Source organism: Sorghum bicolor, chromosome 10 (genome assembly GCF_000003195.3).
Source record: "Sorghum bicolor cultivar BTx623 chromosome 10, Sorghum_bicolor_NCBIv3, whole genome shotgun sequence".
NCBI classification, from domain to species: Eukaryota; Viridiplantae; Streptophyta; class Magnoliopsida; order Poales; family Poaceae; genus Sorghum; species Sorghum bicolor.
Window position 1 is genome coordinate 6,866,992 of NC_012879.2, and position 27,893 is coordinate 6,894,884.

Below are 27,893 nucleotides of genomic sequence, written 5' to 3' on the forward strand. Positions count from 1 at the left end.
CCCATGGCCTGATGCCAGCCCATTGCCTGGGTGACTCCTGACACTCCTCCTCTGGCCAAAGCAGCGGCGGCTCACCTCCTCCCCCGGCCCAAGCAGAGGCGGCGCACCTCCTCCACGGCCCCAAGCAGCGGCAACTGGGCCTTTCCTTCGTCTTCTATTCGCATTCGCACTCCGGCAACTGGGCGGCGGCGGCGGCTCCCCTGTCCCCTCCCCTAGGCAGCGGCGTGCGGCTCCCCTCCCCTGCGTGGCGGCGTGCAGCTCCCCTCCCCTGGGTAGCGTGCGCGCAACAGGCTACCGCGAGCGAGCAGCGGGCAAGCAGCGGCTGTGTTGGTCGGCGGCGGTAAGCAGCGGGAGACGAGTGGCCGCGGCGAGCGGCTGGCAAATAGCGGCAGCGGGCGATTCCTGAAGCGGCGGGCAAAGCTAAGGAGCGGCCGGCGGATCGAGATCCATACTGCTGCGTGCAGCTGCTCTGATTCTTCTTCAAGCTTCTGCATCCAGTGTTCAGAACCAGGCATGAGACATGGCCGCTAATGGTGAGCTAGTCTCAATTCACAGGTAATTGCATTACTTTGATTTTCATTAATAGTATGATATATTCAGCTCCCTGTTAGTGTCGATGCAGAATGCACTGATAATGATATATTCAGTAAGCTTATTGTTTGCGAGGTTGTGTTCCTGTAACTCTGTAACTGTGAGCCGTGATTCTATATTTTCTATATTTCTATGATGTCTAAAGTATGAACTATGTCTGAAGATGAAAATTATGTTATTGTTATCAGGCACTTGATGGTTTAAATTATGAACGTCATTCTATATATACATATGTATGAACCTTATAGTTGTGCATTGAAATTTATATTGTTTATCATCTGACAATTATTAATATATATACCGGTTCGATTTGTTTGGCCCAAAACAATTGAACCAGTGGTTCAACCGGTTTGAAACGGTTGGGCTAGTGAACCGACAACCTCGCCGGTTCGATCTCCAGTCCGGTCCTAATAACTTTCCGCACTCTGCTTTCAAGCTCCTCTTCCATGGCCGTGCTCGCCAAAGGCGACAACGAAGGGTAGCTCGCCTCCACCACAAACCGCCTCGACATTTCCAAACCCTCACCTCTCCTTCCTTTTTTTTCTTCGTGCAGCGGCAAGGTGGTCGATACAATGCCATTACCAACCTACCATTCGTTGGCAGCGCCGGTCAGGAAGCCTGTTGACAAGTTCGCGCTCCTCCCGGCCTTCCTCAAGGTCAGCATGACGTTCTCATTCAGCAGTGCTGCCTGTTGATTTATTGTCCAACAATTTTGTCATACTCAGTTTTTAGTGCTCCCTGCATTGGGGCGATCAAGCAGTAGGTGTGTGTTAATCCGATTATTGTTACAGTCATATGCACTTCTGAGCTCCTCGCTCTGTTTGCCGCAGATTAAATTAGCTCCTTGCTCTGTTCCATACTTGGGTTATCTTGTATCTATGTCTAATTCGTGACTCAAATATCAACTCATACACATGTTTTTTTATGTGCCAACGACTATTCAGTTTGAAGCTTGTGTTTGATTTATTTTCTCTCTCTCTCTGATGGAAACACCAGGTTAGAGGGCTTGTGAAGGAGCACATTGACTCATTTAACTACTTTATCGACAAAGGAATCAAGAAGATCGTTGAGGCAAACAATAGAATTGAGGCGCGCAATGATCCATCCATTTACCTTAGGTATGCTCGTCAATTTGTGTAATATGTATTCTAACTATATTTTTGACTATTGTTATTAAGTATGTATTTTGTTGGTCACATTGCAGGTATCTTGATGTGCGTGTTGGCATGCCCTCGATATATGAAAATTGTAACGTTGAATCTATCACACCACATCTTTGTCGCCTTACTGACCGCACGTAAGACTTACATTTCCTCGTATTCCGAACTTAAATTCATTTCCTCATTTTCGGTATGTAGTTTGTACTTGCAAAACTAAGAAAGAAGAGCTAGATGGAATAAGCAAAAGATTTATGTGGGACTGTTATGGCTCTGGTATTGTTTTCTTGCCTAACATAATTTGGGCGGTCCACATCAAATTTCCTACTGTAGATGATGTTAGATGTAAATATATATACTTGTTTACATTTCCTTCAATGTTTATATGTTTCTTTGTATTTGTGTATGCATACACCTCTTTTTGTTGTATATTATCCTTAAGGGCATGTTGAACAGAGATGAGTTGTTCTTGTAGTTATATATTAGCCTTAAGGGCATATTGAACAGAGATGTGCTATTGCTAACATGATACCAGAGCTTCTTGGTTGTCCTAGATTCTTCTCTTGCTTGTTGCCTCTAGTGAGCCGCCTGTTGCCCTGTCTAGCTCTTTCCTTTCCTGCCAACGTGGTGATGTTCTTTGGCCCTGTTTTGTGTACCTTCCCTTTTTTTTCTCGAACATGCAAGAGAATTGTGCACCATTGAAAAGAGGAACAGTACAAAGAAGGGAGAAAAAAATTCCTTTGGCTTTCTCTGCTCTCTCTCTCACTCTCTGCTCAGTCCGGAGACCCAAATTCTCTCTTTGCTCTGGTCTGCACTCTACAGGAAGGCAACGTCAAGGACTCAAGGTGCTGAACAATGTCACTTGTGATTCGTGAGATCTGCATTAGATTTTGGCCACCTAGGGAGTTGTGAGTTGGATTGTTGGAGTCCATAAATGGGATTTGTGATCTATAAACTACAGTCTTGTTTGATGTTGCTGCAAGATGAGTTTTTTTCAGTATTTTGTACACTTTTGGTTTGTCGATTTGAGCAGTTCTTTTATCCTGTAGTGGGGATGGGGATCCTTGTCCAGTACGTAATCCCCGCGGGGAACGGGGATGGGGAGAAAATGTCCCCCATGAGTCTTAGTGGGGATGGGGATGGGGAAATTTTCACCCCGCAGGGACGAGGATGGGGAGGCTGGACCCGACTGGGAATTCCCCGTTGTCATCTTGAAGTGGTCGCTTCTACACCCAAGTTCCAGGGTGGTACAATCACTAGTACTTGGCTGCCACAAACCTTAGCCATGGGAGGACGGCATGAAGAGTGCTAGGATGGTTGTTGAAGATAGAGTGATGTGGAAAACTTGGTCAATCTGACTTGATGGATTTTTTGAATGGATAGAGAGATAGGCAGTTAACTTTTCATTATGCATGATAGCGCATAGTGGTGGGAGATGTTTCGTGAAGCACCAAGGGAGGATTGCTCTTGGTTTGCAACGTGAAAGCTTGACATGCTGATCAATGGTGGCATTTGTAGATCCGTTGAACACCAATAGCTTGACAATCTTGGTGGTACAGTGGTGGTTTATGTTTCTGGCGCATGCTTCTGCATGTTTAAATTCTATTTGACCTATCAAGTTGTCGTGCTTGCTCAAATTTCCTTTATTCTTTCAGTTATTCTGCTCCTATAGAAGTTGATATCCAATACACTGTTGGAAAGCAGCATGTAGTGAAAAGAAGGGTACCTATCCACCTGACTGAAAACCCGTTTGTTTATTTGATTTGGTAACTAAGTTGGCCTTCTATTTTCCTTTTTTCTTCAGAATAAGTTTATCATTGGCTACATGCCTATTATGCTAAGAAGCTCTGCCTGCATTCTGAATGAAATGGATGAAGATGAACTAGCAAAATATGGTATATTAAATTCTTGTCCCTAAAAAATATTTTCATTACTAAAACTTTGTAACCTTTTGTCTTGCTGTTTTAATGGTCTCATCAATATGTTATGCCAGGTGAGTGCCCTCTTGATCCTGGTGGCTACTTTGTTGTCAAAGGAACGGAGAAGGTAACATAAAAAAGTGCTGTAATTTTCTTCTTTTCTTGCTGGTTTGATGTGGTCCGTGTTCTGTGTGCTATGATTGATTGTAAACCATAGTTGTGGCCATTAACTGCTCAATGCTCTTGTATTTGCTTCTTGTGTGTATTAATGATCTTGTGACATATTAATTTTCAGGTCATTCTAATTCAAGAACAGCTATCAAAGAATCGTATTATTGTTGACACTGATAGCAAAGGAAGGTTTGATTAAGTTATTTGATTACTTTAGAATATACTATTTTTGTATCGCAACTGTAATATTAGACATTTATTGTTTTCCTTACTGTCACACACATCAAACTAGGGTGATCGCATCTGTTACCAGTAGCACACATGCAATAAAAAGCAAGACGGTGGTTCTTATGGATAAGGGGAAGATTTATCTACAGCTGAATCAGTTCACCAAGCCAGTATGGTTTATGTACTCCATTGTCCTGTTAATGAGTTTTTCCACTTTATGTATCAGTTCATGTTGGAATACTTCATTGTTTTAATTCATTTTGAAATACTGGGTTGATTGGTGACATTCTTCATTTGAAGCTTTGGATATTTTTTCATTTTTTTCTCAAACATGCAGTGCTAACTAAGTGCAGAGCTGAACTTAAATCTCAATCCTCAAATACAAAAAGCATCAGTTTGTGCAGGCCTTTTGGTTCCATTATTTTGTAACAACTGGGGGTTCGTTTGATTATTTCGAAATGGTAGAAATAGCTATGGGATGGCTGTTTGATAGGAGAACCCGTTCACCTATGAGCAATGGAATTTCCTTTGTTTTCTTAATTGCTTTGCATTGGCAGAATAGGACTTAAACAGTCCTCCATGATTAAGCTATGAATCCTATCTTAGCAACTAGCTGAGAACCTCCATGATTAAGCTATAAACCCTATCTTAGCAACTAGCTGATTGCCTTACTTAAATTTCTAAAGTTTGCTCTCCTAATGTAATCAGGATGTCATGCTTCAACGGTTCAACCTGTTCCATTCCTACATTAAATCTGGTTACTATATATATTTGACCCTCCTAAATCTGAGAGAAATTTAAGGGGTCATAGATCTTAATGATATTACATGCACTGCCTGAGTTGGACAATGGCATCAGTGTGTCACTGTTCAATGGCCACAAGCCCACTTGTTAGTCATGAGTTTTGGTTTATTTTTACATTTTATAAATGCTTGTAATGTATTGAACTGACCTCAAATTTAAATGATGGACCATCTCATTTCATATATAGCATGTTGACCTTAGTTGCCTTATCTATCTTTTGATTAACACTTGATGCCTCTGTAATAAATGTGTGTGAGTTCTTTGGATCCTAATATAATATTGAGTGCCTAAGTTGGTGAGCTATCACTATTTCTGAGCTTTTGAATTTTGCAGATACCTATTATAGTGGTGATGAAAGCGATGGGAATGGAAAGTGATCAGGAGGCTGTACAAATGGTTGGCAGGGACCCAAGATATGGAGATCTCCTATTTCCATCTATTCAGGTAACTATTTTTTAAATAGCCATGATAAAATGGATAGTACCTCAATAATTGGTAATTTGATTTTAAGCCTGTGCTAAGTGTTTAATATTTTTTGTCATCCATTTTTTTTCATTTTTCTCAATAGTTTATTTATATCTTATGTCTCTGGCTAATTAAATGTTTCATTATTGCTTAGGAATGTGCTTCAGAGAGAATATATACACGTCAGCAAGCCCTGCAGTACATGGATGAGAAGGTGAAACACCAAAATAAAAATCATTAACTTAACATCATTGATCGGTTATGCTGTTTAGCCATTCTTCTCGTTTTGAATTATGCCAAACAGGCTGGTTTACTGTATACAATTTGTGCAGGTGATGTATCCTGGTGCCACAAATAATAAGGTAATTCTTGACCACACCTCTCTTCTTGGCTCTTCCATTGGGAAATTGATTTCTAAGGATGAGGAGCTGATGCTGAGAATTCAGCTTCTTATTAATCAATAAAGTTACTGTTTCTTGTACCTGTCTAAAAGTATGCATCCAAAATGCACATCATTTTTTGTTGTTGTTGTGAAACCATCTATATTTGTTTTTCTTGATTTCTCACTTTCAGGAAGGTCGGTCAAACTCAATCCTCCATGATGTGTTTATTGCCCATGTGCCGGTGAGATAAATGTTTTTACTTATTGCAAGTCAAAATTGAAATTAATGTCATAGCTCATACACGTGCAAATCTCTATTTTAGGTTAAAGATGGGAACCTACGGCCAAAGTGTATATACACTGCTGTAATGTTAAGGCGCATGCTGGATGCAATCTTAAATTCTGACACCTTTGATGATAAGGCAAGTTCAATGATGACCCCATATATCACTTAAGTGGAGGACTCAAAATATTTTTCTATCAGCTAAAGCTATTTTTTTGTTTACCAACTCTTACTAAAAAAATCATGCAGAATCTTTGTGTCCATATGGTAGAATTAGGTTAGTTTTTTTTATAGGGAGTTAGGTTAGTTCGGATGAAGTGGTACCCGATGGGTGGTTCTGGGTCACTCAGTTTTGTTTGTGTGTTTTGGGTTGACCTAGTGACCCAAAGAAAAGGAAAATTACATTCGTAACAATCATTGACTTAATACAGAGTTCTAAATTTGTCTTGTACTCCGACGCCAAGTGCTTAGTGGCGTGAGAGAGTGTGTACTCTGAAGGAAGATGGCGGGCTTGGCATCAGATGCTCTTAGACACACAAAACACATGCCTACTGATGAAACTGCTGCACCGGCTGCACCACCCTGGAGAATCGTCGTGGGACAAAAGAGGAAGTTGTCATTGCTGACCTGCATGGAGTGCTCATTGGAAACCATTGGGATGCCCTTCGGGGCCTCCTCCTGGCCTACTGTCAGATCTCACATGTTCAGGTGGGCAATGGGCAAGACACCTCTTCTGGAAAGATCAGTGGATTGGTGACCAGCCGCTGTCCTCGCAACTGCCAGCTCTACACAGCCACCTCCTGAGAGAAGGAGCTTCAGTTGAGGAAGTTGTCTTCTGGACTTGCAACACAATTCCAACCACGCTTGAGCCGGCATGTGGCAATGGAGCTGCGCCAACTGGAGTCCATGCTGTTAGGTGTGAACCTGAGTGACAACCCGGACATGCGCTCATGCTTCTTTGAAGATGAAGACCATCGACTCCACCAATCTCATCTACAAGGCCTCTGTCCAGATTGAAACTATATGCACCTGTCGTATGCCTTCGTCTGGTGCAACTATGCCCCACCGAAGGTCAAATTCTTTCCTTGGCTTCTGATTCAGAATTGCATCCAGTGCAAGATCAACCTGAGAAAGAAGAATGTCTTTGACATAGACACCTGTGGTATGGTGAGGACGCAGACCTCATTATCCCTGTGTCCGTTCACTCGAGCCTTCTGGATGAGAATCGGATGGAACCCATACATGATTGCCATGTGTGCAAGAACTGTGGGCCACCACAGCCCTGCCAGGAGTACCCAAGTACCCAAGGAAGCCCCCTTCTGCTCTGCTGCTGGGAACTGTGGAAACACAGTGAGTGGTGTTCAGGTCCCAAGCACCAAATGTTGAGCACTTGCAGCCTGCAGAGAGACAGCGAAGCTATGGCTGTGCTGCCTACCCATACAAAAAGCCTGTTAAGTTTCATATTGGAGGCTCATGTTTCAGATGTAATCTTACTCCCCCTCTTTGCTGAGATCTGTATGACTCAAGGCTACAATGCCTAACCTTTTACCACCGGAAACACACCAGAATCTTTGGAAATATATCAGTTAGGGACTCTTCGTCCCTCCCGTTGGCTTTCAAAAAAAAAATTGTCTTGTACTTTCTTTATGGTCTACTCTTTCTTGCAAAGAAACAAAATGTGCCTTATGTTTGTTGAGCTCATAAATAAAATATACCTTGATTGTGAGTAATGGACACATGGAGTGATGGATGGTGATTTACTACAACATTTGTCCTTGAATATTACTTAGAAAAGAAGGGTGAAGATTTTTTGACCACATACTTATCATCTAGTTGACATATTTTCTCACATTTTCCAGGATTATGTTGGAAATAAGAGATTTGAGCTATCTGGCCAACTAATATCCCTTCTTTTTGAGGTGCATATTTTCCTCATAGTTTTTATTAGATATTACATTTTTTGTTTCTTATGGTGTTTCTTTTGAAGGATTTATTCAAAACAATGAATTCCCAAGCTGTGGAGCGCATGAATAAAAATAGTGACAAAACTCGCTCTAGTCCTTTGGATTTTAGCCAGGTAATAGGATGCAAGTGCACATTTATGGATATTCATTTGTTCCCATTTTGCCTTCTGTTACTCTTGCAATGTTGTAATCACCTAAAAGGTTCACCTGAGTTCTGAATATCTAATATTGCTGTAATAACCCAATGTGACAGGTTACATTTCTAGCTGTAATATCGTAAGTTTTATCATTTTAATTGCATAACCTTGTTGTCTTTGGTTGGCAATTTGTGTGGACGATCTAAGAACCTTGCTGGGGCTTTAATATTTTTCTATTATTATATGCTTGTTTGGGTAACATATACTTCTTGGAAGACCTATTTGCTGACTTCAAAACCAGAGCTTAATCTGTTTTATTACTGGTTACTCTTTTCCAAACCGACACAAGATATCAGAGCTTTTAGAACTATTTCTTGATTATTTAAAGTTAAAAAAGCTGACTGTTGATTGCAGTGTGCATGGTAGGTCGGTAGCACGTGTGGACAGTAGCAACTAAGTAACTAACAATGACCCACTCTTGTAAAGCGTGGTTACCTACACATTAATTTTGGTAGAGTTATTTTAGATACTAGGGGTTGCCAAATCATGGGATCCTCTCTAAAATTATGCAGGATCGTCTATAAATATACGGGGAGCCATACCTTTTTTGGATAGAGTAAGAATTAAGCCAACCCATGCCCTGGCTTTCATGCTACTGCCCTTCACCACCACTATGCTGGTAGCGTCCTTGCCGCGTGTGTCATCCCCTCCTTTTCATAGTTAGAGATGGCTAGCCTAGGATTTTCTTCTCTTCTTTCTTCAAATCCCTCTCAAATTTATCATCAAATTACCCCCCCTTTCGAAATATATCTGAGGGTGTTGTCTCATTAACCATATTTGTTAACCACTTAGGATGCTCAGAAATGGTGTCTTGTTTATATAACTGTTCCCTTTTTTTGCAGTTGATAATGCAAGACACCATTACCTTTGGTTTGGAGAGGGCTATTTCCACAGGAAATTGGGATATTAAACGTTTTAGGATGCATCGGAAAGGTGTATCTCAGGTACCAAGTTCTCCATACATTTGATTTTTATTTATCCCCCAGTTATTTTTTTTAAATATAACCTTTTTTCTTATGATTAAAGGTTCTTTCAAGGCTATCCTACATGGCAACTTTAGGCTACATGACGCGGATAACACCCCAATTTGAGAAGACTCGTAAAACAAGTGGTCCTCGTGCTTTGCAGCCTAGCCAGGTGAAGAGAAATCTTACAATGTTGCTACATCATAGAGAAAAATTTCGTGGAAACCAAGAATGTTAAAACCCATCTGTTCTTCCTATACTGTGTAATAATGTAATAATTTTATCTGTAACAGTGGGGTATGCTTTGCCCATGTGATACTCCTGAAGGAGAAGCTTGTGGATTGACAAAAAATTTAGCTTTGCTTTCTCATATCACCACAGACCAAGAGGAGGGCCCACTGATAGATCTGGTTTGTTATATTTTGGTTCATTTAATTGTACTTTTTGGTGTTGATGTTTTGTGCCTATATGAGTGCATTAATGATCCGATAGGCCATTAAGACCATGATTAGATATGTTCCCCAAAAAAAAAGACCATGATTAGATAGCTAGCTTTCTATAGCAGTTTCATGCTCTGTAACAACTCTAGCATCAAAATCTTTAGTACCCGAATTGCTATCAAGCGCGCTTTGTTGTTTACCATCTCAAACCTGTTGCATACAACAGTAGATCCTGCAATACCTTGATTGCAGAAGTATAGATTTTAATCTGCATTGTACTTTTCTAAATGTTTTCAGCTACAAGCTTTCTCAATCTTTTTGGGTGTGCCCTTAAATTTCTTTTGAAAGTGCTTAAAATGCATACAAGTACGATCGGTATTGAATGTAGTAATAACTACACAAAAGCAACCTTTTGGACACCACAACAGCAAAACTGTACTTGAATACAAAGTTCCTGTAACTAGCCAGACCTTACAGAGCAGCAAAACAACCACAAACTGATCCTTAGTTACATAAGATACTTGTCTGTTTGCTTTAGTAACTATAACTTGGTATGCCGATTCAAAATTTTCTTACTCTCTTTTCACTTGGTTTCTCGACTTCTATTATAATCAAGTGCATCAGTCTATCTATAATATTATATCTGTTATTCTTATTTGTGTTCATTCTTTACTGTAGTGTCATAGTCTAGGCGTGGAGGATTTATTGTTTCTATCATCTGAAGAAATTCATGCGCCGGGTTCATTTTTGGTCATGCTCAATGGATTAATACTGGGGAAACACAAAGATCCTCAGGTCTTATTCATTTCAGATCGTACATACGTGTTTATTTATTTGACTTTTCTTCCATTATAAAGTAGTGTCTCATGCTTTCAGAGGCTTGTTATTCATTTGAGGAATTTACGTCGATCCAACGTAATTGGCGAGTTTGTAAGCATTTTTATTAATGAGAAACAGGTATGTCCTTTCTCTTTGTAACTATTAGGTTATAATATAACAAATCTGACCATCATGCAAAAGAAGTTGTGTACTTATTAGCTGATATTATCCTAACAAAACTTGGAAATTAATTTTCAGTTGTTCCTCTGTCCCCAAAACAAAACTCTGAATACAATTTTTTTAAAATATAGTAAAAATATACTAATATGAAATTACTTTTTCAAGATTTTCAAGACAAACTCATAATTTCATGTTCAATTATCGAAACGGGAAATCAATACATGAAAACTATCTTGTAACTGAACTTTGGATCTGTTGACTCCTGAAACTCTTGTTGGATACCATTTGGTCATGAGTTCATGAGTGAATGGGATTGTGATATAGTCATATAGAAGAGCTAGATACATTTGAACTTCTTAGGGAGGTAAGTATAGCACAGATCTGAAAACTGATTTCCTTGTTTTTCTGAATTGCATTTTGTATGACATCTTGCTAAGCCTTTAATACTTTCAGATAAGAAGACCTATGATATCATATTTTTCAACAAAAGTGAACAAAAATGGTTGCATCAGCATTTCTACTGGTTTAATATTTTTAAGTTATGCCTTAATGTTGTATATTGCAAATTTGTTGTCCCGTGATTTATGTTTCTCATTGCATTAAGAAGGAAAAAAAAATTTACATTACAAGACAAAATTCACACCACACCTTACTTGTTCAAAGAATACACATGCCTGAAACTCATAAAACACTCAAACAGAACAACTAAAAATGACCTTTATTAGGCAGCAGCCCAAAGCTGCGCCAAGCCTTTTGCATCAGACTTACACCAGAGGTTCCCTTCAAAAATTCTTCTAAGAACAACCTGGACATTTGGTACAGCACCATTAAAACACAATCGTTTCTGTGTCTCCCAATCGTCCATGCTCCTAAGTTGATCATTGAGTTTACTCCGCTATTCCAATGTCCTGGAATTAAAGTATCAATTCAAAGCCACTCCTAAGTTGATCATTGAGTTTACTCCGCTATTCCAATGTCCTGGAATTAAAGTATCAATTCAAAGCCACCACACACAGAATACCTCATCCTCAACCCGTGGAGGGAGGTCTGCTAAACTAGAACGTCATAAGAGTAAATACCGTCGAGAGAATACAATTTGTCAAAATATGTTGAATTGTCTCCTGCTCTTGGTCTCATAATGGGCACTGATTTGGATGAGGCAGCCCTCTGCGAGCAAGTGTATCATCAGTCCCAACACCTATCATGTGCTGCTAGCCATAGGAAAAACCGATACTTCTTAGGTACCTAAGAATTCCAAATAAACTCCCATGGCTCAAAATTAACAGCCCCATTGAAGAAGGCCACATAAGCCGATTTTGCTGAATACTGATTTTATTCTGTGAATCTCCAACGATGATCATCCTCTGCATTTGGATGCAGCTGCACGATTGTGTCCAAGTCCCAGACATCAAGAAAATCATAGAGGGCAATACCATTACCACCACTTATATCCTGGACCCATCGATGATCCATTAGGGGCTCTCTCACAGTAAGCTGGTTCTTCTTCACTTTAGGATTAAAGCAAGAAGATTAGGGGCCAAACCAGCAATTGATATTCCTTCGAGCCAATTATCAGTCGAAAATAAGGTGGTGTTTCCATTACCCACATTAGTCTGCAAACTCCACTGCGCCGGCAGTTCAGACTGCGGGGGGGTGTTAGAGTATGTGTAATGCAGGCCCATGAGGCCCATGTATTCCTAACTATATGGCCACCCTGGTTAGGGTTGGCCTAAGTAATGAATTACAGTTCTCTAACAGTAACCATGTCAATTGGGAAAAAGGCCCTGACTGAGGCATGAACTTGGATAGGAAAAGCAGCCCACTGTTTGTTAGGTTGCGTGTTGGCAAGCCAAAGCCATTACATCCGCAATGCCTATCCAAAGGATTTATGATCATGAAATACCAAGTCCTCCAAGCTCTTTGAGGCGACAAACTTTAGTCTAAGCGATCAAACAATGTCCAACCTTTGTCTCTTTTCTTCCCCTCCAAAGAAAACTTCGGCCGATTTTGTCTATAGCCTTGACCTTGATGGCCCATGGAGGGAGGTCTAGGGCGAATTGGCGATAGCTAGATAGATCACTGCTGAGGTCATAACAACTTAACCTGAACCAATATCTGTCCCAAGGAAGGAGGTCTAGGGGGACACACTTCTTGAATGTGTTCTTTTCCATGTCAAACATGTAATCTTTTTTTACTTGTTATCTTAATTTAATGCTTTGTATGTTTTTTATTAAGGAATAAATTGCAAGATACTAACCTTGGACCTGCTTTTATAGCGTTGCGTTCACATTGCCTCTGATGGTGGCCGTGTTTGTCGCCCACTTATAATTGCTGATATGGGGATATCAAGGATCGATGAGACTCACATGACAAAACTGAGGGTCGGCATTTTGAGTTCCATAATTTCTTGACTTGTCATCCTTTATTTTCTCTCATAAGTTGGTTTTCCCTCAGGATGGAACCTATGATTTTGATGATTTTCTGAGTGGTGGGCTGATTGAATATCTTGACGTCAATGAAGAGAACAATGCACTGGTACATCATGATTCTTTTGCCTTTTTATGGTTTGTTATCCAAATTGTGGTGATGTGTACTAATATGATTCAAACAGATTGCGTTGTATGAGCACATGGATCAAGATGATGTTGAAAGAAGCAGCATCACACACATTGAAATAGAGCCATTGAGTATCTTAGGGGTTGTATCTGGACTTATTCCATATCCACACCACAACCAATCTCCACGTAATACTTATCAGGCAAGGATGTAGATTATCATTATATATCTCATTGTTTCTTGGTTTATTTTTCTATTGACATTTCACTTATTTTAGTGTGCAATGGGTAAGCAAGCGATGGGAAATATTGCATATAATCAGGCAAGGAACCTCATAATTTTTGTACCAGTTAATTGTTGCATTTTTTTGTTGAAAAATCTCTCGATTTAAATGCTACATTGGTTGGTTTGGTTGTAATTATTGCATGTATTCAGAATATTCAGAAACTTATATTGTATTTAATGACTTGCTTGATCTTTTGATGCTGTGATATCTGGTTCTATCTTCTTTCTCAGGTTCTTTACCTTTTATGGCAAAAGTAATGTTTTATTTTCTTTTGTAATGCACTGCAGTTGTTCAGAGCAGATTCACTACTGTACTTACTAGTGTATGCACAACGTCCACTGCTAACGACGAAAACTATTGAGTTGGTTTGTGTCTAAAATCTCACCCACACTTGTTCTTTGAATCAGTATGGTGGATATTTTACTGCAATTTGTTTTCAGGTGGGGTATGATAAACTTGGTGCTGGGCAGAACGCCACTGTTGCTGTCATGGGATATAGTGGTTATGATATTGAAGATGCAATTGTGATGAACAAGTCATCCCTTGACCGAGGGTTTGGCCGTTGCATAGCATTGAAAAAGTAATATTGTACTTCCAATCAGTGCCATGTAGTTTGTTTTGATTGTTTGATTGAAGTGCTTTGCTGTTAGAATTAGGGTTTTCCTTACATGGGCCATCCCTAACCAGGGTGGCAATATAGTTGCCATACATGGGCCTAGCCACATGGGCCTGCATCACTCATACTCTAACACCCCCCCCGCAATCTGAACTACCGGCGCAGCGGAGTTTGCAGACTGAACACAAAAAGAAGTACAACACACGAGCCCCCCACAGACGCAACTAGCCACTGGTGATGTTGAGGCTGGATCGGAACTCGGTGAAGGTCGAGGACGGGAGACCCTTGGTGAAGATGTTGGTGAACTGGGAGGTGGTTGGGACGCGTAGGACCCGAACATCGCCGATGGCGACCTGATCCCGGATGAAGTGTAGATCGATCTCCACATGCTTGGTTCTCTGGTGCTGGACCGGGTTGGTGGAGGTACACCGCACCGACGTCGCAGTAGACCAGCGCGCTCCGGGAGAGAGGGCTATGGAGCTCGGCGAGGAGCTGCCGGAGCCAGGAAGCCTCAGCCACGCCGTTAGCAATAGCGCGGTACTTCGCCTCGGCGTTGGAGCGGGAGACGACCGGCTGGCGCTTGGATGACCAGGACACCAGGTTGCCACCTAGAAAGACGGCGTAGCCGGAGGTGGAGCAGCGAGTGTCCGGACACCTGGCCCAGTCGGTGTCAGTGTAGACAACAAGCTCGGTGGAGGACGACCGCCTGTGAAGGAGGAAGGCCGAAGTCGATGGTGCCGCGGAGGTAGCGAAGGATCCGCTTGAGAGCAGTGAGGTGTGGCTCCCGGGGATCATGCATATGTAGACATATCTGCTGAACTGCATAGGTGATGTCGGGTCGGGTGAAGGTGAGGTACTGAAGTGCACCGGCAAGACTCCGATATGCAGTTGAATTGGTCACTGGGGTGCCCCCGGCCTCTGAGAGCTTGCCCTATGTGTCAACCGAAGTGGAGCACGGCTTGCAGTCAGTCATTCCAGCTCTCTCCAGGATATCAAGAGTGTACTGCCGCTGGTGAAGGAGTAACCCGGCAGGATGAGCGTCAACAGTGACCCCGAGGAAGTGATGGAGTGCACCGAGATCCTTCATAGCAAACTCCTGCTGAAGAGAGGCGATGATCCAGCGAAGGAGGGACTCACTAGAGGCTGTGAGGACAATGTCATCAACATAGAGCAGCAGGTACGCAGTCTCAGCGCCATGGTGATTGATGAACAGAGAAGTATCTGACTTTGCCTCCACAAACCCCTGGGTCAGTAGGAAAGCAGCAAACTGATGGTTCCACGCCCGGGCGGCCTGCTTGAGGCTGTAGAGAGACTTGTTGAGCCGACACACCATGTCGGGACAGGAAGAGTCAACAAACCCTGTCGGCTGGCTGCAGTAGACTGTCTCAGTGAGAACGCCAAGCAGGAAGGCATTCTTGACGTCCAGCTGATGCACGGGCCACTCGCGTGTGAGAGCTAGCGAGAGCACCGTGCGGACGGTAGCCGGCTTCACCACCGGGCTGAAAGTCTCGTTGTAGTCAACGCCGGGGCGCTGAGTAAAGCCTCGGAGAACCCAGCGAGCCTTGTACCGCTCAAGTGCCGTCAGCCCGACGCTTGTGAGTCCAGATACACTTGCCGGTGACGATGTTGGAGCCCGGCGGATGAGGCACCAGATCCCTGGTCTAGTTGGCGAGGAGGGCCACGTACTCCTCTTCCATCGCGCGGCGCCATTGAGGGTCCAGCAAGGCCTCACGGACGGAAGAGGGTACCGGGGAGACCTGTGAGTCCCCGGGCATCGCTGCAAGAGCCTAGGGCTGCAGGGTACCAGCCGCGTGTCGCGTCACCATTGGGTGAACATGACGCGGGTGTCGGTGAAGAAGCGGAGGGTGGTACACCGGTGTCGCGACACGGGTAGCTGGGGGCCTCGGTGGCGGTGTCGGTGTCACCTGTGGAGAAGACGCCGCCGATGGCGTAGGTGACCCCGGCGAAGAGGGGGCCACCGGTGCCGATGGAGGCAGCGACGCTGGCCGGGCACGTCATCGGTAGACGTGCACCGGCTGGGCGAAGCGTGCCGGTGGGGCCGGAGTCGCTTGTCTGGGACCCGCGGCGTGGGCACATCGCTAGTAGACGAGCACCGGCTAGGCAAAGCGTGTCGGTGGGGCCGGAGTCGGAGTCGCTGACCCAAGACTTGTGTCGTGTGTAGGGGCCAGCCCGGAAGGTGACCCCTCGAGGCCTGGGCCGGGTACAGGCCCCGTGGTGTCACGGGCGACCGACGGGCTGGGGCACGGCGTAGCAGTACCTGTAGGAAACAACGCCAAAGGTGGCTCAACCACCGGGTCAGTAGGAAACATAGAGGATAGGTCAAGGTCCGGGGTGGAGGCGGGAGTGGTGGTGGTGGAGAAGGGGAAGACAGACTCATCGAACACCACATGGCGAGAGATGAGGATGCGACAAGAGGTAAGGTTGTAGCATCGGTACCCCTTGTGATCCGGGGAGTACCCAAGGAAGACACAGAGAGTCGAACAGGGAGCCAGCTTGTGGGGAGTAGTGGCGATGGTGTTCGGGTAACACGCACACCCGAAGACTTGAATGTGATCGTAGCGAGGAGGGGTACCGAAGAGAGCGTGGTGTGGCGTGGGAGTTGGGCAGGCAGCGGAAGGAAGGCGGTTAAGGAGGTAGGTGGAGGTGTGCAAGCTCTCAGCCCAGAAGCGAGTAGGAAGCGAGGCTTGAAGCAGAAGAGTATGCACGGTGTCGTTTGTGGTGCGAATCATGTGCTCAGCCTTGCCGTTCTGAGAGGAGGTATATGGGCAAGATATGCGCAACTAGACACCGTGAGAGAGGAAGAAGGCATGGGAGGTGGAGTTATCAAACTTGCGACCATTGACACATTGGACGGCCTTTATGGTGAGGCCGAACAGTGTGGACACCCAAGAGAAGAAGTGGAGGATCGTGGGGAAAGCATCAGACTTCGCACGTAAAGGAAAAGTCCATGAATAATACAAATAATCATCAACCACCACAAGATAGTATTTGTATCCAGAAATACTGATTACAAGAGATGTCCATAAGTCGCAATGTACAAGGTCAAAAATGCGGGCCACATGAGAAGAACTATGAAAAGGAAGACGAACATGACGGCCCAATTAACACACATGACAAATGCTCATCGTGAGGCTGAGTACATCGAATATCGGAACTACGACTGAGCTGCATCAGGGCGTCACGTCCAGGATGGCCGAGGCACCGGTGCGAAGTAGTGGAGGAAGTAGTAGTGGCGAAGGCAGCTGACAAAACAGGTGAAGGCGGCGAGGCAGATGTCGGAAAGCGAAGAGTGTAAAAGGGCCCCGTGCTATCACATCGGAGCAGAGGATGCCGGAAAGCCAAATCTTTCACAGTAAGACCAGAAGAGTCAAACTCCATAGAACAGGAATTGTCAGCTGTAAAACGACGAATTGAAAGAAGGTTGTGAATCATAGAAGGAGCAACAAGAACGTCAGAAAGACGAAAAGAGCCATGGGGGCCGCGGCACCCATAGAAGTGACAGGAAGACACGACCCATTAGCGACCATAATGGACGAAGGAAGAGAGGAAGACGGAGGATGAACAGAAGAAAGTATACCGGGGTTAGGAGTGGTGTGGTAAGTAGCCCCAGAATCAGTGACCCACTCCGGCCCAACAGGTGGTGACAAGGCTATGGTGCTGAAGGAGTGGGCCAAGACTGCCTGGTCCTAACCGACACGCCCGGGCAAGGTGCCGGGTAGAGTAGGCCACGAGGAAGCGGTGTATGCGCTTGGAGAGGCTGCCCACGAGGTCGCTGAGGGGAACCCGGGGGAGCACCAGCGAGCATGGCCTCCAGGCGTGGCTCACCACCGGAATGGAACGGCCACATGGAGATGCGCCCTGACCATGGTTGTGCAAGGATGGCCAGGGTGCACCCCGTTGAGGTGTAGGCGTCGTGTTGGTCCCACGGCCTGCACCACGTCCCCCGCCGCGGCGACGGCGGCCGCCACGGCCACCCCCCCCCACCCCGCTCGGCCCGGGAGGAGAACCAAGAAGAGACGACGACGATGGAGTGGACGGACGCGGTGGGGGAGTGGCGGCGAGAGCAGTCGAGGAGGTCGAGGTCCCCGGCGCGGAGGCCGATACGACCTGAAGTCCTTGCTGGAGCTCCTCCATGACGAGGTCGTCACGGACCTGCAGGAAGGTGGGAAAGGTCGCTGACGAGTGATCCACGTCCGAAGGTGAGCGTAGCGATCGCTGAGCCAGCGAAGGACGTTGAGGACCAGGATACGGTCCTCCACGGGCCAGCCAAGGTCAGCGAGAGAGTCCGCCATGCCCTTCATCTTGCGGCATAACTCGCTGACAGAGAGGTTGCCTTTGACGAACGTCCGGAAGCTCGCATCGAGATGTAGAGCCGGGCCTCGGTGTTGCCCAGAAACTGGCCCTCAAGTGCCAGCCAGGCCCCGCGAGCGCTCGGAGTGTTGCAGACGAGGTCGTGGAGGTCTAGGGAGATCGTCCCCAGGATTCAGGAGAGGACGATGCTGTCGAGGCGCAGCCACGAGGCGGTCAGGACCGTGCCCACGTCGTCGAGGAGGACATTGTCGTCGAGGGCGTAGCGGCGGAGGGTGAGGAGGACCAGGTCCCGCCACCGGCTCCGGCGACTCCGGCTCAAGGACAACCGGGACCAGGAGCCGTATGTTCTGGACACCTCCAGCCTGGTAGTGAAGCTGGGCCATGAGTGGGTCAGCCGGGTCATGCCAGAGGACCGCGGTGGTGGACGAGGGGTGACCTGCTCCAGCCCCTGTGCCCGCCAAGCCAGAGGAGATGGAGGTGAGGAGCTGCTCCGAGTCGGCAATCTGCTTGGCCAGGGCATCAGCTGCATCGCGCTCGCGCTCCCAAGCGAGTGCGGCCTCCCGCAGACGGGCCTGTCCCGCCACGAACTCCGCCCGAGCAGCAACAAGGGCGGTGGCGAGGGCGGAGTCGGGTCGCGCCGCATTGAGCGATGGGGGTGGTGGAGCGGGGAAAGAGTTGGTGCTGGTCCCTGCACCCACCATCCTGTTGGTTGGAGTCCACGGCGGCATGCCGAAGGGGAAGGGAGGAGCCACGGCGCCCACGACCAGATTGTCGGTGGCGCCAGAGGTAGGGTCGACGACAGTGTCGGTGTTTGCTGCATCCACTGCCTCGGAGCCCCTTGCGCCTACGCGCGGCTGGCCTTCCGCGCCCGCGCTTGGCTGCAGAGGAGGGTCGCCGGCGGTCGGCTGCAGGGGAGTGCCGCCCGTCCCAGGTGGCTGTGCAGTCATGAGGGGCGCCGCGCAGGGAGGAGGTAGGTGGGGCGCGCCTTGAGCCGCACCTGGAGGAAGGGGCCAGGCTCCGGCTGCGGTCTGGCCGTGCGCGCCCGCGCTCGCCCTTGGAAGGCCGGTGGCGGCGCCGGTCGGGGCCAGGGCCGCTCCAGAAGGAGGAGGCCAACGGAGCTAGTGCGGCGGCGGCCGTCGCCAGCTGCGCCCAGGTGGGCTGAAGGGTCGGGAACTGGCCGAAGTAGGTTGGGAAAGGAGGAGGGGGAGGCGGCCGGCCTGCCATGGCGCCCGCGGCGGCGGACCAGGGGGGCTCGCCGGCCGGCAGCGGCGCAGGAAGGTGCCTGGCGGCTGGTAGGAGGGAGGGAGAAAAACTAGCCTGAACTATGTTAGAATTAGGGTTTTCCTTACATGGGCCAACCCTAACGAGGGTGGCAATATAGTTGCCATACATGGGCCTCATGGGCCTAGCCACATGGACCTGCATCACTCATACTCTAACATTTGCTTTCATGTCTCTAGTTCTGTTGGTCTCCTATATTATTTTTTTTTGTTTTTTTAGTGAAAATTATATTATTGGTTTTCTGTACATAGGGCCTTGCTAAGGTACAACTATTACCTCATAAGAGGTAAGATCTTAAAAAAATCTAAGCCATTGATTTTTGAGATCTATATAATAATAAAATAGTTATTAATTAATTAAAACATTTAGAAAAAAAAGAAAAGGATAAAAGGAAACGAATTAAACAAATGTATAAAATATCTGCTACCCAAAGATAGCTCCTTTGTTGCTATAGAAACCGATCAATGGCATGCACTCAACAAAAGGCATACAGATGTAGCACCGTGCCAGACCTGACACATACAGGTACACCATGTCGGCATTATGAAAATAAATATAAATAAATAATTTAAATACGAATATGTTCAAGACTGATTTTCTCATTGTTATGCTGTAGAAAAAATAAATACGACTGACGTCTAGGTACAATTAACATTGTACAATAAATAATTAAAATACCAGTACCAATAAATAATTAGAATACACATATACATTTGTCTTGTTTGTAGAAAAATTACGATTAATGTCTAGGTAAAATTAACGTTGTGACAAGTTTGAACTCATAGACAAATTAATTGAAAGACGTTACATATCATGTTGGAAAACATGCATACAAATCCATGAGGTTACATGTTTGCATGCATGCATGTTAGATCTAATTGATAGATATTGTACCTAAATTTTGCTTATTTTCCTATTTCTCAAAATAAAAAAATATTTCTCTTATTACCTCTTAGGAGGTAATATTTTATTATATCCATTCAGATTAACGGTCCACAGTTATTTGGGTGTACCATAGCAAAACCCTTGTACATATGTTATTTTCCACTTACAGGTACACAGTTTTAAAGGACAACTATGTAGATGGTGTATCGGATAGGATTGTTAAACCCCAAAGAGATAAAGATGGTGTTTTGATGAAGCAGAATATGAGAGTAAGGATATGGAGTTGTCACTGCCCATATTCTGTGACTTTTTTTTAGACTGTTTCATTTTTCTCACCTAAGCATGTTCTAGTTAACACTAACAATATGGTTACTTATTGAAAGGCATTGGATGATGATGGAATTGTCGCACCTGGTCAAATTATTCGCAATCATGATATCTATGTGAACAAGCAAACTCCCATGAACACTTCAAAAGGTATAGGTAGGCCATTGACAGACAGGTAAGGATTCTTACCCCCTTGTACTTTTCCTTGTTTATGTGTGCACTTCTCAATTTTAGGGGTTATTAAGTTTTGGTCTTGATGAATGCTTTATATCCCTTTCCTGTAATTTTACCATCTAGTTGCTACAAGGACTCCCCTGCCATTTACAAAGGTGTTGATGGTGAGACTACTGTCGTAGATCGTGTAATGCTGTGCTCAGATACAAATGATAAGTTGTCCATTAAGTGTATTATTCGTCACACTAGAAGGCCAGAGGTATGGTTTGTATGGTCCATGCACCTTTTTTTTTGCATGGATGGATATAAAATTTTTCTTTCATGTTTGTATTTCAGGTTGGTGACAAATTTAGTAGCAGACATGGGCAGAAAGGTGTTTGTGGTACGATTATTCAGCAAGAAGACTTCCCCTTCTCTGAGAGAGGAATCTGTCCTGATTTAATCATGAATCCACATGGTTTCCCAAGGTTTTATTTGCTTGTTATTTGTTTTATTTTTGTTATTTTCCTCACCTATCTCTTTTTATCTGAGGAAGTTTCTTCTCTCATGATCATTAATATGAATATTGTAATTGTAGTTTTATTTTGTAACTGTATACCATCTGAGGTATTTAGCTTAGCTCCAAATTAATATAGAATTTGGGTTCTTTAGCTCATTCTTTGCTGTCACTAACTATGGGGTTGTTATAAGTTGATGTTTCCAGTAGTGGAGATGACATTATATTAGAGAACCGCATGAGCCATATGGGTCTATAGTATATGGAGTTATGGACCTTGATAAACTTAACATTCCCTTCAAACTCAAGGTGGAAGTGGAGCACTTGAAGCACTGAAGTTTGTGCTTATAATTGAATATGATTGCCACTTGCAATTTTGAAGGCACATACTGGAGAGATTGCTTTCTGATGAAAATGAGACTGGGTGAAAGTGGCATGCACTAATGTGTTTTGTAAGTTCATGCTTCATGGGATCATTAGCAATCTGTATGGTTTTAGAATTATCACATTATAAGAGGTAGGAAATGCCAGAATCAGCTAACAACTAATGAAACAATGTAATCAATGAAGTGGTAGTGCTTGAAGTTCATGCTTGTTAAATGATGACCTGTTGAGTAAGCATGAGGGTGAAGCAGACTGACATGGGCATAGAACAAGCGCTGATATGATCGTAGCACATGAGGCAATGCCCAAAATGGACTTAAGTAGGAGCACTGACAAATGGACTCAACATGTGGACTGCAAAAACAATACCATGAACGATAACAGTATGATAAACAAGGCTGCCTAGAGTATGCCGCTATAGAGAGGGATCCTCTAGGAGTATATTTGCCCTATAGGATCCATTGATCATGGGCATGCAAAAATAACCAATGCTACAAGGTTTTATATAACTAAATTGATTTTGTTGGTATGATTATATTTTCTGTTTTTATGCTTATTTCAAGGTTGCCTTACTCTTGTTTTGCTCGCTAGTCGTATGACAATAGGTAAAATGATTGAACTTCTTGGTGGAAAGGCTGGTGTTTCTTGTGGTCGATTTCACTATGGCAGTGCATTTGGTGAGCCAAGTGGTAATGCTGACAATGTTGCAGACATAAGGTATACTTTGGCATTTGGTCATCTTGGGACTGTAAGTGTGTTTATTACTACGAGTTTTAACACCCATTTCTTGCATACCAGCTCTACTCTAATTAAGCACGGCTTCAGCTATAATGGAAAAGATTTCTTGTACTCAGGTATACTTAATATCAGATTACTTTATACTTGAGCTTTAGTTATCATGTTAAATATATTGATTAGATTCGATAAAATTAGAAAGCACTTAACTCAATAGTCCTGTAGCAGACTTGTGGATTGAATGAGTCATTGCTGCACCAATTTGCAATAAGCTAATGTAAAAATATTACGATTAAATTTGGTGTAAAAGCTACATTGGGAAAAGGGGACAATCTTCATAATATACAAAAGCTAATGGCTTCAAGTGTACTACACTACTTCTAGTCATGTAATATCTTGTAAATTCGGAAAGCGCGATTTTGATATTCTTGTTTCTTGACATGTGTTCTCGACTCATGTTCCTGCCATAATTTTTCAGTCTTAATGTTTCTCCTCTCAGGAATTCTTGGTCAGCCACTTGAGGCATACATCTTCATGGGACCAATCTACTATCAGAAACTGAAGCACATGGTAATGATGGTTCCATTCTTTTGTTCCTTTAACTTGGTTAGGCTTTGTTTTCTATTGCTTCTGTGTCATTTTTATGCTGGGCTCTCTCTATAACATTACTGCACAAGGTTTCTAAATGCATTCATTACATATAAATTGGTGTCAATTGTGTATCATGAACCAGCTTTTCTCTACCAACAGTTGGTACAAGGCCAAATTATGGAAGAATAGTGTTTTTCACTTGAATCGACTATATTCATCGACACAGCAAAAGTTTACCAGTCAAACCTCCAAAGTTTTTTTTGGGACATGCTGAGCAATTTTTTCATTAAGAAGAAATAGTGTTGAATGAGTATAAAGTGTTTAATGAGCAGCTTAGTGTGATAGGAGATGACATGTTAAGTAATCTGAATCCACATAGCAAGATCTCAGTCCAAAACTCTAGGAAAAGATCTAATCAACGATTGTGATCAAGGACAGTTTCGACAACGCCTCACATTAATGGTCTGGTCCACCAACTAATTTGCTAAAATTAGGAGGCTACATAATGGATAGTGTTAACAAAATTACACAGCTTACCAAAAAAATTGAACGAGAGGCAAGTAGGTAAAAGAAAGGATAAGGTTGAGGGGTAGATCAAATTCATTAACATGTGGGGCCACTGTTATTACCTAAATCCTTCTATCATCCAAGCACTCCCTAATGAAGTGGTGGTACACATTGATGTGTTTGCTACGCTCATGGAACACTAATCCGCCCGACAGCACCCAGCTAAGCAGCACAGCAATCTTTGCTACACCAGTGTCAGACTTTGGCAAGATTTGGATGTCTAAAGGTGGATTATTTCTTTTTGGTACCATTCTAATTTTGTTAAAACATGGATTCTCTAGGTTCTTGATAAGATGCATGCTCGAGCTAGTGGACCACGGGTGTTACTGACCAGGCAACCAACTGAGGGGCGAAGCCGTGATGGAGGTTGGCAATATCTTCTTGCGCTGTAGTCATATGGCTATATTTACCAGTACCTGTTGATTATCTTATTCTCATTCTATAATATTGTTTACAGGCTTGCGTCTTGGTGAAATGGAACGTGATTGTTTAATTGCATATGGTGCTAGCATGCTAATATTTGAACGTCTAATGTTGTCAAGTGATCCTTATCAAGTCCAGGTGATATCAGAAGTAGTTTGTGACTTATATTTTTTAGACGTTTGAATGATGCAGGGTGGCCTAAACTCTAATAGTATTATGGAGTGAAATATACTGGATCTTTGAGCATTTCCTAGACTGTCACTTTGTGCATAAACTCGAAAAGCAAGGATCTAAGTCCTTCAACCTTTGAAATGGTCCACTCTAAGAGAAATATCACCTCTTGTTAACCCACTTAAAAAGTATGATGGATCGATCATCACTTTGAGGTGACTAGTGCATGGTACTCTATCATATATATTTGCCAAAGAATAAATTTGCCTCTTGACCATTGGGCCTCTTGTCTTGAAAGTGAATCTTTTTCAGGACACATAATGTTGTTTGATCCCTACTCCCTAGGACATCCCACTAGTTTACTTTGTTTGAGGCACCTTGACAGTCTATCCTGATTACATCACCTCTCAACTCAGACAAGATAAAGAGCATTACATCTCTGCATACAGCGTCTTGGTCATCTTGGATGCCAGCCACGTCATACTCCTCCTTTCCATTTACACTAGAACAAAAATCTCGTCTACTTGGGCTTGTTTCTGAATTCTTGTATAAAGTGACAATAAAAATGGCAACGGAATAAAGTGAACGCAGGAATTAAAAACACTAGAGACAATTGATTTTTCTTTTTGTTTACATTTCACAATACTGTTTCTGTTAATATCATATTTGATTTTGTTTTTGAGAAAAAATGTGGAACTAGAAATAGTTTAGGCTTTGAGAGACAAACCTGAGTCTGCTGGTAAGTTTTGAGATGATAAGTGCCGACTTGGGGAGAAACAGGAAAGAAAAATGAGAAAGGCATAATGGTCTTTTTAACCGATCTCCAAAATGTTTGTTTTCTTCAGCACCTAGCAAAATCTACGGGTGGGTGTTAGAGACAAACTGTTGTATCAGGTCTTATCTACTCCCTCTGTCCTAGTATATAAGGCGTAACCACTTTTTGCTCATGTCCCATAATATAAGGCATGCTCTCTCATAAACATAAATGTAGTACTACTAGTGCTGTGAGAGAGAATTAAATGCGTTCTTGGTCTTTAAACCAGAGGTGGTTACACCTTATATACCAGGATGGAGTAATTCATATTAGAGTACTGTAATAATGGAGCTAACTTAGCCCAATGGCCAGTCCAGTTGATAATTTCTGTTATTTATGTCATTACTTATTTCAACCAGTATCATGAAGCACTCTTTTTTTTCCCCAATGGGTATTGCTGTGGCCTCACCTCGTGTATGAATGTGAATACTTTTCAGGTTTGCAGAAAATGTGGCTTGTTAGGCTACTACAATCATAAACTGAAGACATCATACTGTTCAATGTGCAAAAATGGAGAAAATATGGCGAAGATGAGGCTGCCATATGCTTGCAAGCTTTTGTTCCAGGTACTGCATAAGAGTAATGTATTGCTTTAATCATAGAACCTGATTTATTTTGGCCCTGCAATAATTGTTTTTTCTAAGACTTCTTAATTGTCACAAAAAATTAGGAACAAATTTTTTTTTCAGGTATATGTATTCACAGATCATTTGTTTTTGAATTTTTGTTAAGATTAGTATCTTATATGGACTACTATGTTTAGCCCCAAAATGTAGGTTGTTTTAGCCTTCTCTCTAATTGGAGAAATCCTAGACCTTTTTTTTTTACTCTTTACTTCGTTGCCACCTTGATATTATGCTACTACTCACAAATGAAGTGCAGTGATGTTTTAAGCCTTATTCACAAGTCTGAAGTGGTACATTTGGAATTTGACTGGTTGCATGCATAGGTTTTTTTTGCAGTTTTTTTAGACAAATACATGTTAGAGCTATATGCATTTTCGTCAATGGAGATGCTACAGTCTACTTCAACTCCTCCCCACCCCCAAAAAAAAAATTATGGGGGGTGGACAACTTAACCCCCTTATTATCCACTGAACTTTCCAAAACCGTTCAAATAAATAACCCCTTTAGATGGTTTTCAACGGTGATTTCGCTACAGTAACTATGGTTTTGTTACAGTGGCAATGGTTTTGTCTTTTTTTATTTATTTATTTCAACTGAATCTTTGAAAAATCATAGTAAATCATAGAAAAATCATGAAATGGAAAAATCCAATTTTGTTGGACTCCACATGAGTAGATCTACACAGTGAATATCTAATATGGCATACTTTAATGCATTTTCTGTAAAATCTATAGCAAAAACTTTGTACTAAAGTATGTCATATTGTATATTCACTGTGTAGATCTACTCATGTGGAGTCCAACAAGATTGGATTTTTTATTTTATAATTTTTTTATGATTTACTACGATTTTTCAAAAATTCAGCTGAAAAACACAAAACCGCTGTCACTGTAGCAGACCATAGTTACTGTAGCGAACCACCGTCGAAAACCGCCCAAGGGGGTTATTTGAACAGTTTTGGAAAGTTACATCCAGTTTCGAAGTTGAGAGGTAGTTTGAGGGGTAAAGTAGACTTTATATAAATCTGCCTGCACAAAATTCTACAATCCACTTAACCAAATGAACTATCCTGGTATCGGTCCCATTCCCAAAATGATAAATCTCATTTCTTGGTAGGGGAAAGTATCTTGTTTAGTTCCCAAAAAATTTTGCCAAATTTTTTAATTCCTCGTCACATCGAATCTTGTGGCACTTGCATGGAGCACTAAATATAGATAAAATAAATAACTAATTGCATAGTTTACCTGTAATTTGAGAGGCGAATCTTTTGAGCCTAGTTAGTCCATATTTGGACAATATTTGTCAAATACAAACGAAAGTTCTACAGTGTTCATTTTGCAAAATTTTTTGGAACTAAACAAGGCCAAGTCAAGCATTACCTTAACTAATTTTGCTAGTACATGTATGGTATAGCTATGCCATGCTGCGTTCAATGAATGTATGGTAGGTATAGCTATCTCCTCATTTGTTGATTTGGTTATGTTCATTCACTTTGTTTGATTTTCTATTTCAGGAATTGCATGCAATGAATGTTGTTCCACGCTTGAAGTTAACTGAAGTGTAATACACGATAGATGCTGGAACTGGACCAGAACGTTGCTATCCAAAACAAAATACCGGGAAAGTGGCCAATTTTAACTGAAGTATGATAAAACGCCCCTTGTAAATTAAAGTCCTCTTTGATAGGGCTTTGCAACGGGTCAAGAAGCCAGATAAACCACGTAGGTGCGGGCTTGTCCCGCGAAGGTGTAGCAGATTTATTTTGGACGCAATTGTTGTATATATGTAAGCATGCTATGCCTAAATGATATGTGTAACTTTTCCCCATTACTATGTTATCATATATGAACGAATCTTTTTGTGACGAACCCATGTAAATTACATGTCCTAAAGTTTTTGCAACCTAATAAAAAAATTATTGTCAAAATGATCGATTGGCACAATAATATTACACTCGGTTTGAGCCAAAGCCATTGAAAAAAGAAATAATAATCTCGTGCCTGCGACGACCGAGCGAGTTATGGCATGCTTGTTTTTCTTTTATCAGCGTTGCCTTGCCTCATC

General features: G+C 43.1%; 1 protein-coding gene across 3 annotated transcripts; it reads left to right on the plus strand.

Annotated features, from left to right (window-relative positions):
- Positions 150-27,756, plus strand: LOC8077347 (DNA-directed RNA polymerase III subunit 2). Of its 3 annotated transcripts, none has more exons than XM_021449475.1 (39): positions 150-555; positions 1,028-1,069; positions 1,145-1,247; positions 1,588-1,709; positions 1,796-1,888; positions 3,404-3,470; positions 3,553-3,643; positions 3,742-3,794; positions 3,963-4,027; positions 4,131-4,236; positions 5,204-5,314; positions 5,490-5,549; positions 5,668-5,697; positions 5,909-5,959; positions 6,041-6,139; positions 7,860-7,919; positions 7,988-8,077; positions 9,004-9,105; positions 9,188-9,298; positions 9,420-9,536; positions 10,245-10,361; positions 10,443-10,523; positions 12,842-12,946; positions 13,020-13,100; positions 13,177-13,323; positions 13,399-13,443; positions 13,695-13,772; positions 13,848-13,987; positions 20,691-20,790; positions 20,905-21,023; positions 21,146-21,281; positions 21,359-21,489; positions 22,494-22,619; positions 22,701-22,756; positions 23,137-23,207; positions 24,077-24,161; positions 24,253-24,356; positions 25,641-25,769; positions 27,343-27,756. In XM_021449475.1, the coding sequence occupies exons 1-39, from the start codon at positions 521-523 to the stop codon at positions 27,391-27,393; spliced, it is 3,510 nt and encodes a 1,169-aa protein (XP_021305150.1). In that variant the 5' UTR covers positions 150-520; the 3' UTR covers positions 27,394-27,756. The 3 variants fall into 3 exon arrangements, with proteins under 3 accessions (XP_021305150.1, XP_021305151.1, XP_002436683.2); XM_021449476.1 differs by having other exon boundaries at positions 151-555; positions 929-1,069; positions 27,343-27,699; XM_002436638.2 differs by lacking the exon at positions 1,028-1,069 and having other exon boundaries at positions 151-555; positions 27,343-27,699.

Coding starts and splice junctions, on each gene's coding strand:
- LOC8077347 (XM_021449475.1), top strand. CDS start 521: ATGGCCGCTAATGGTGAGCTAGTCTCAATTCACAG. Junction 13,101..13,176: donor ATGAAGAGAACAATGCACTG/GTACATCATGAT, acceptor TGATTCAAACAG/ATTGCGTTGTATGAGCACAT. Junction 25,770..27,342: donor CTTGCAAGCTTTTGTTCCAG/GTACTGCATAAG, acceptor TTTCTATTTCAG/GAATTGCATGCAATGAATGT.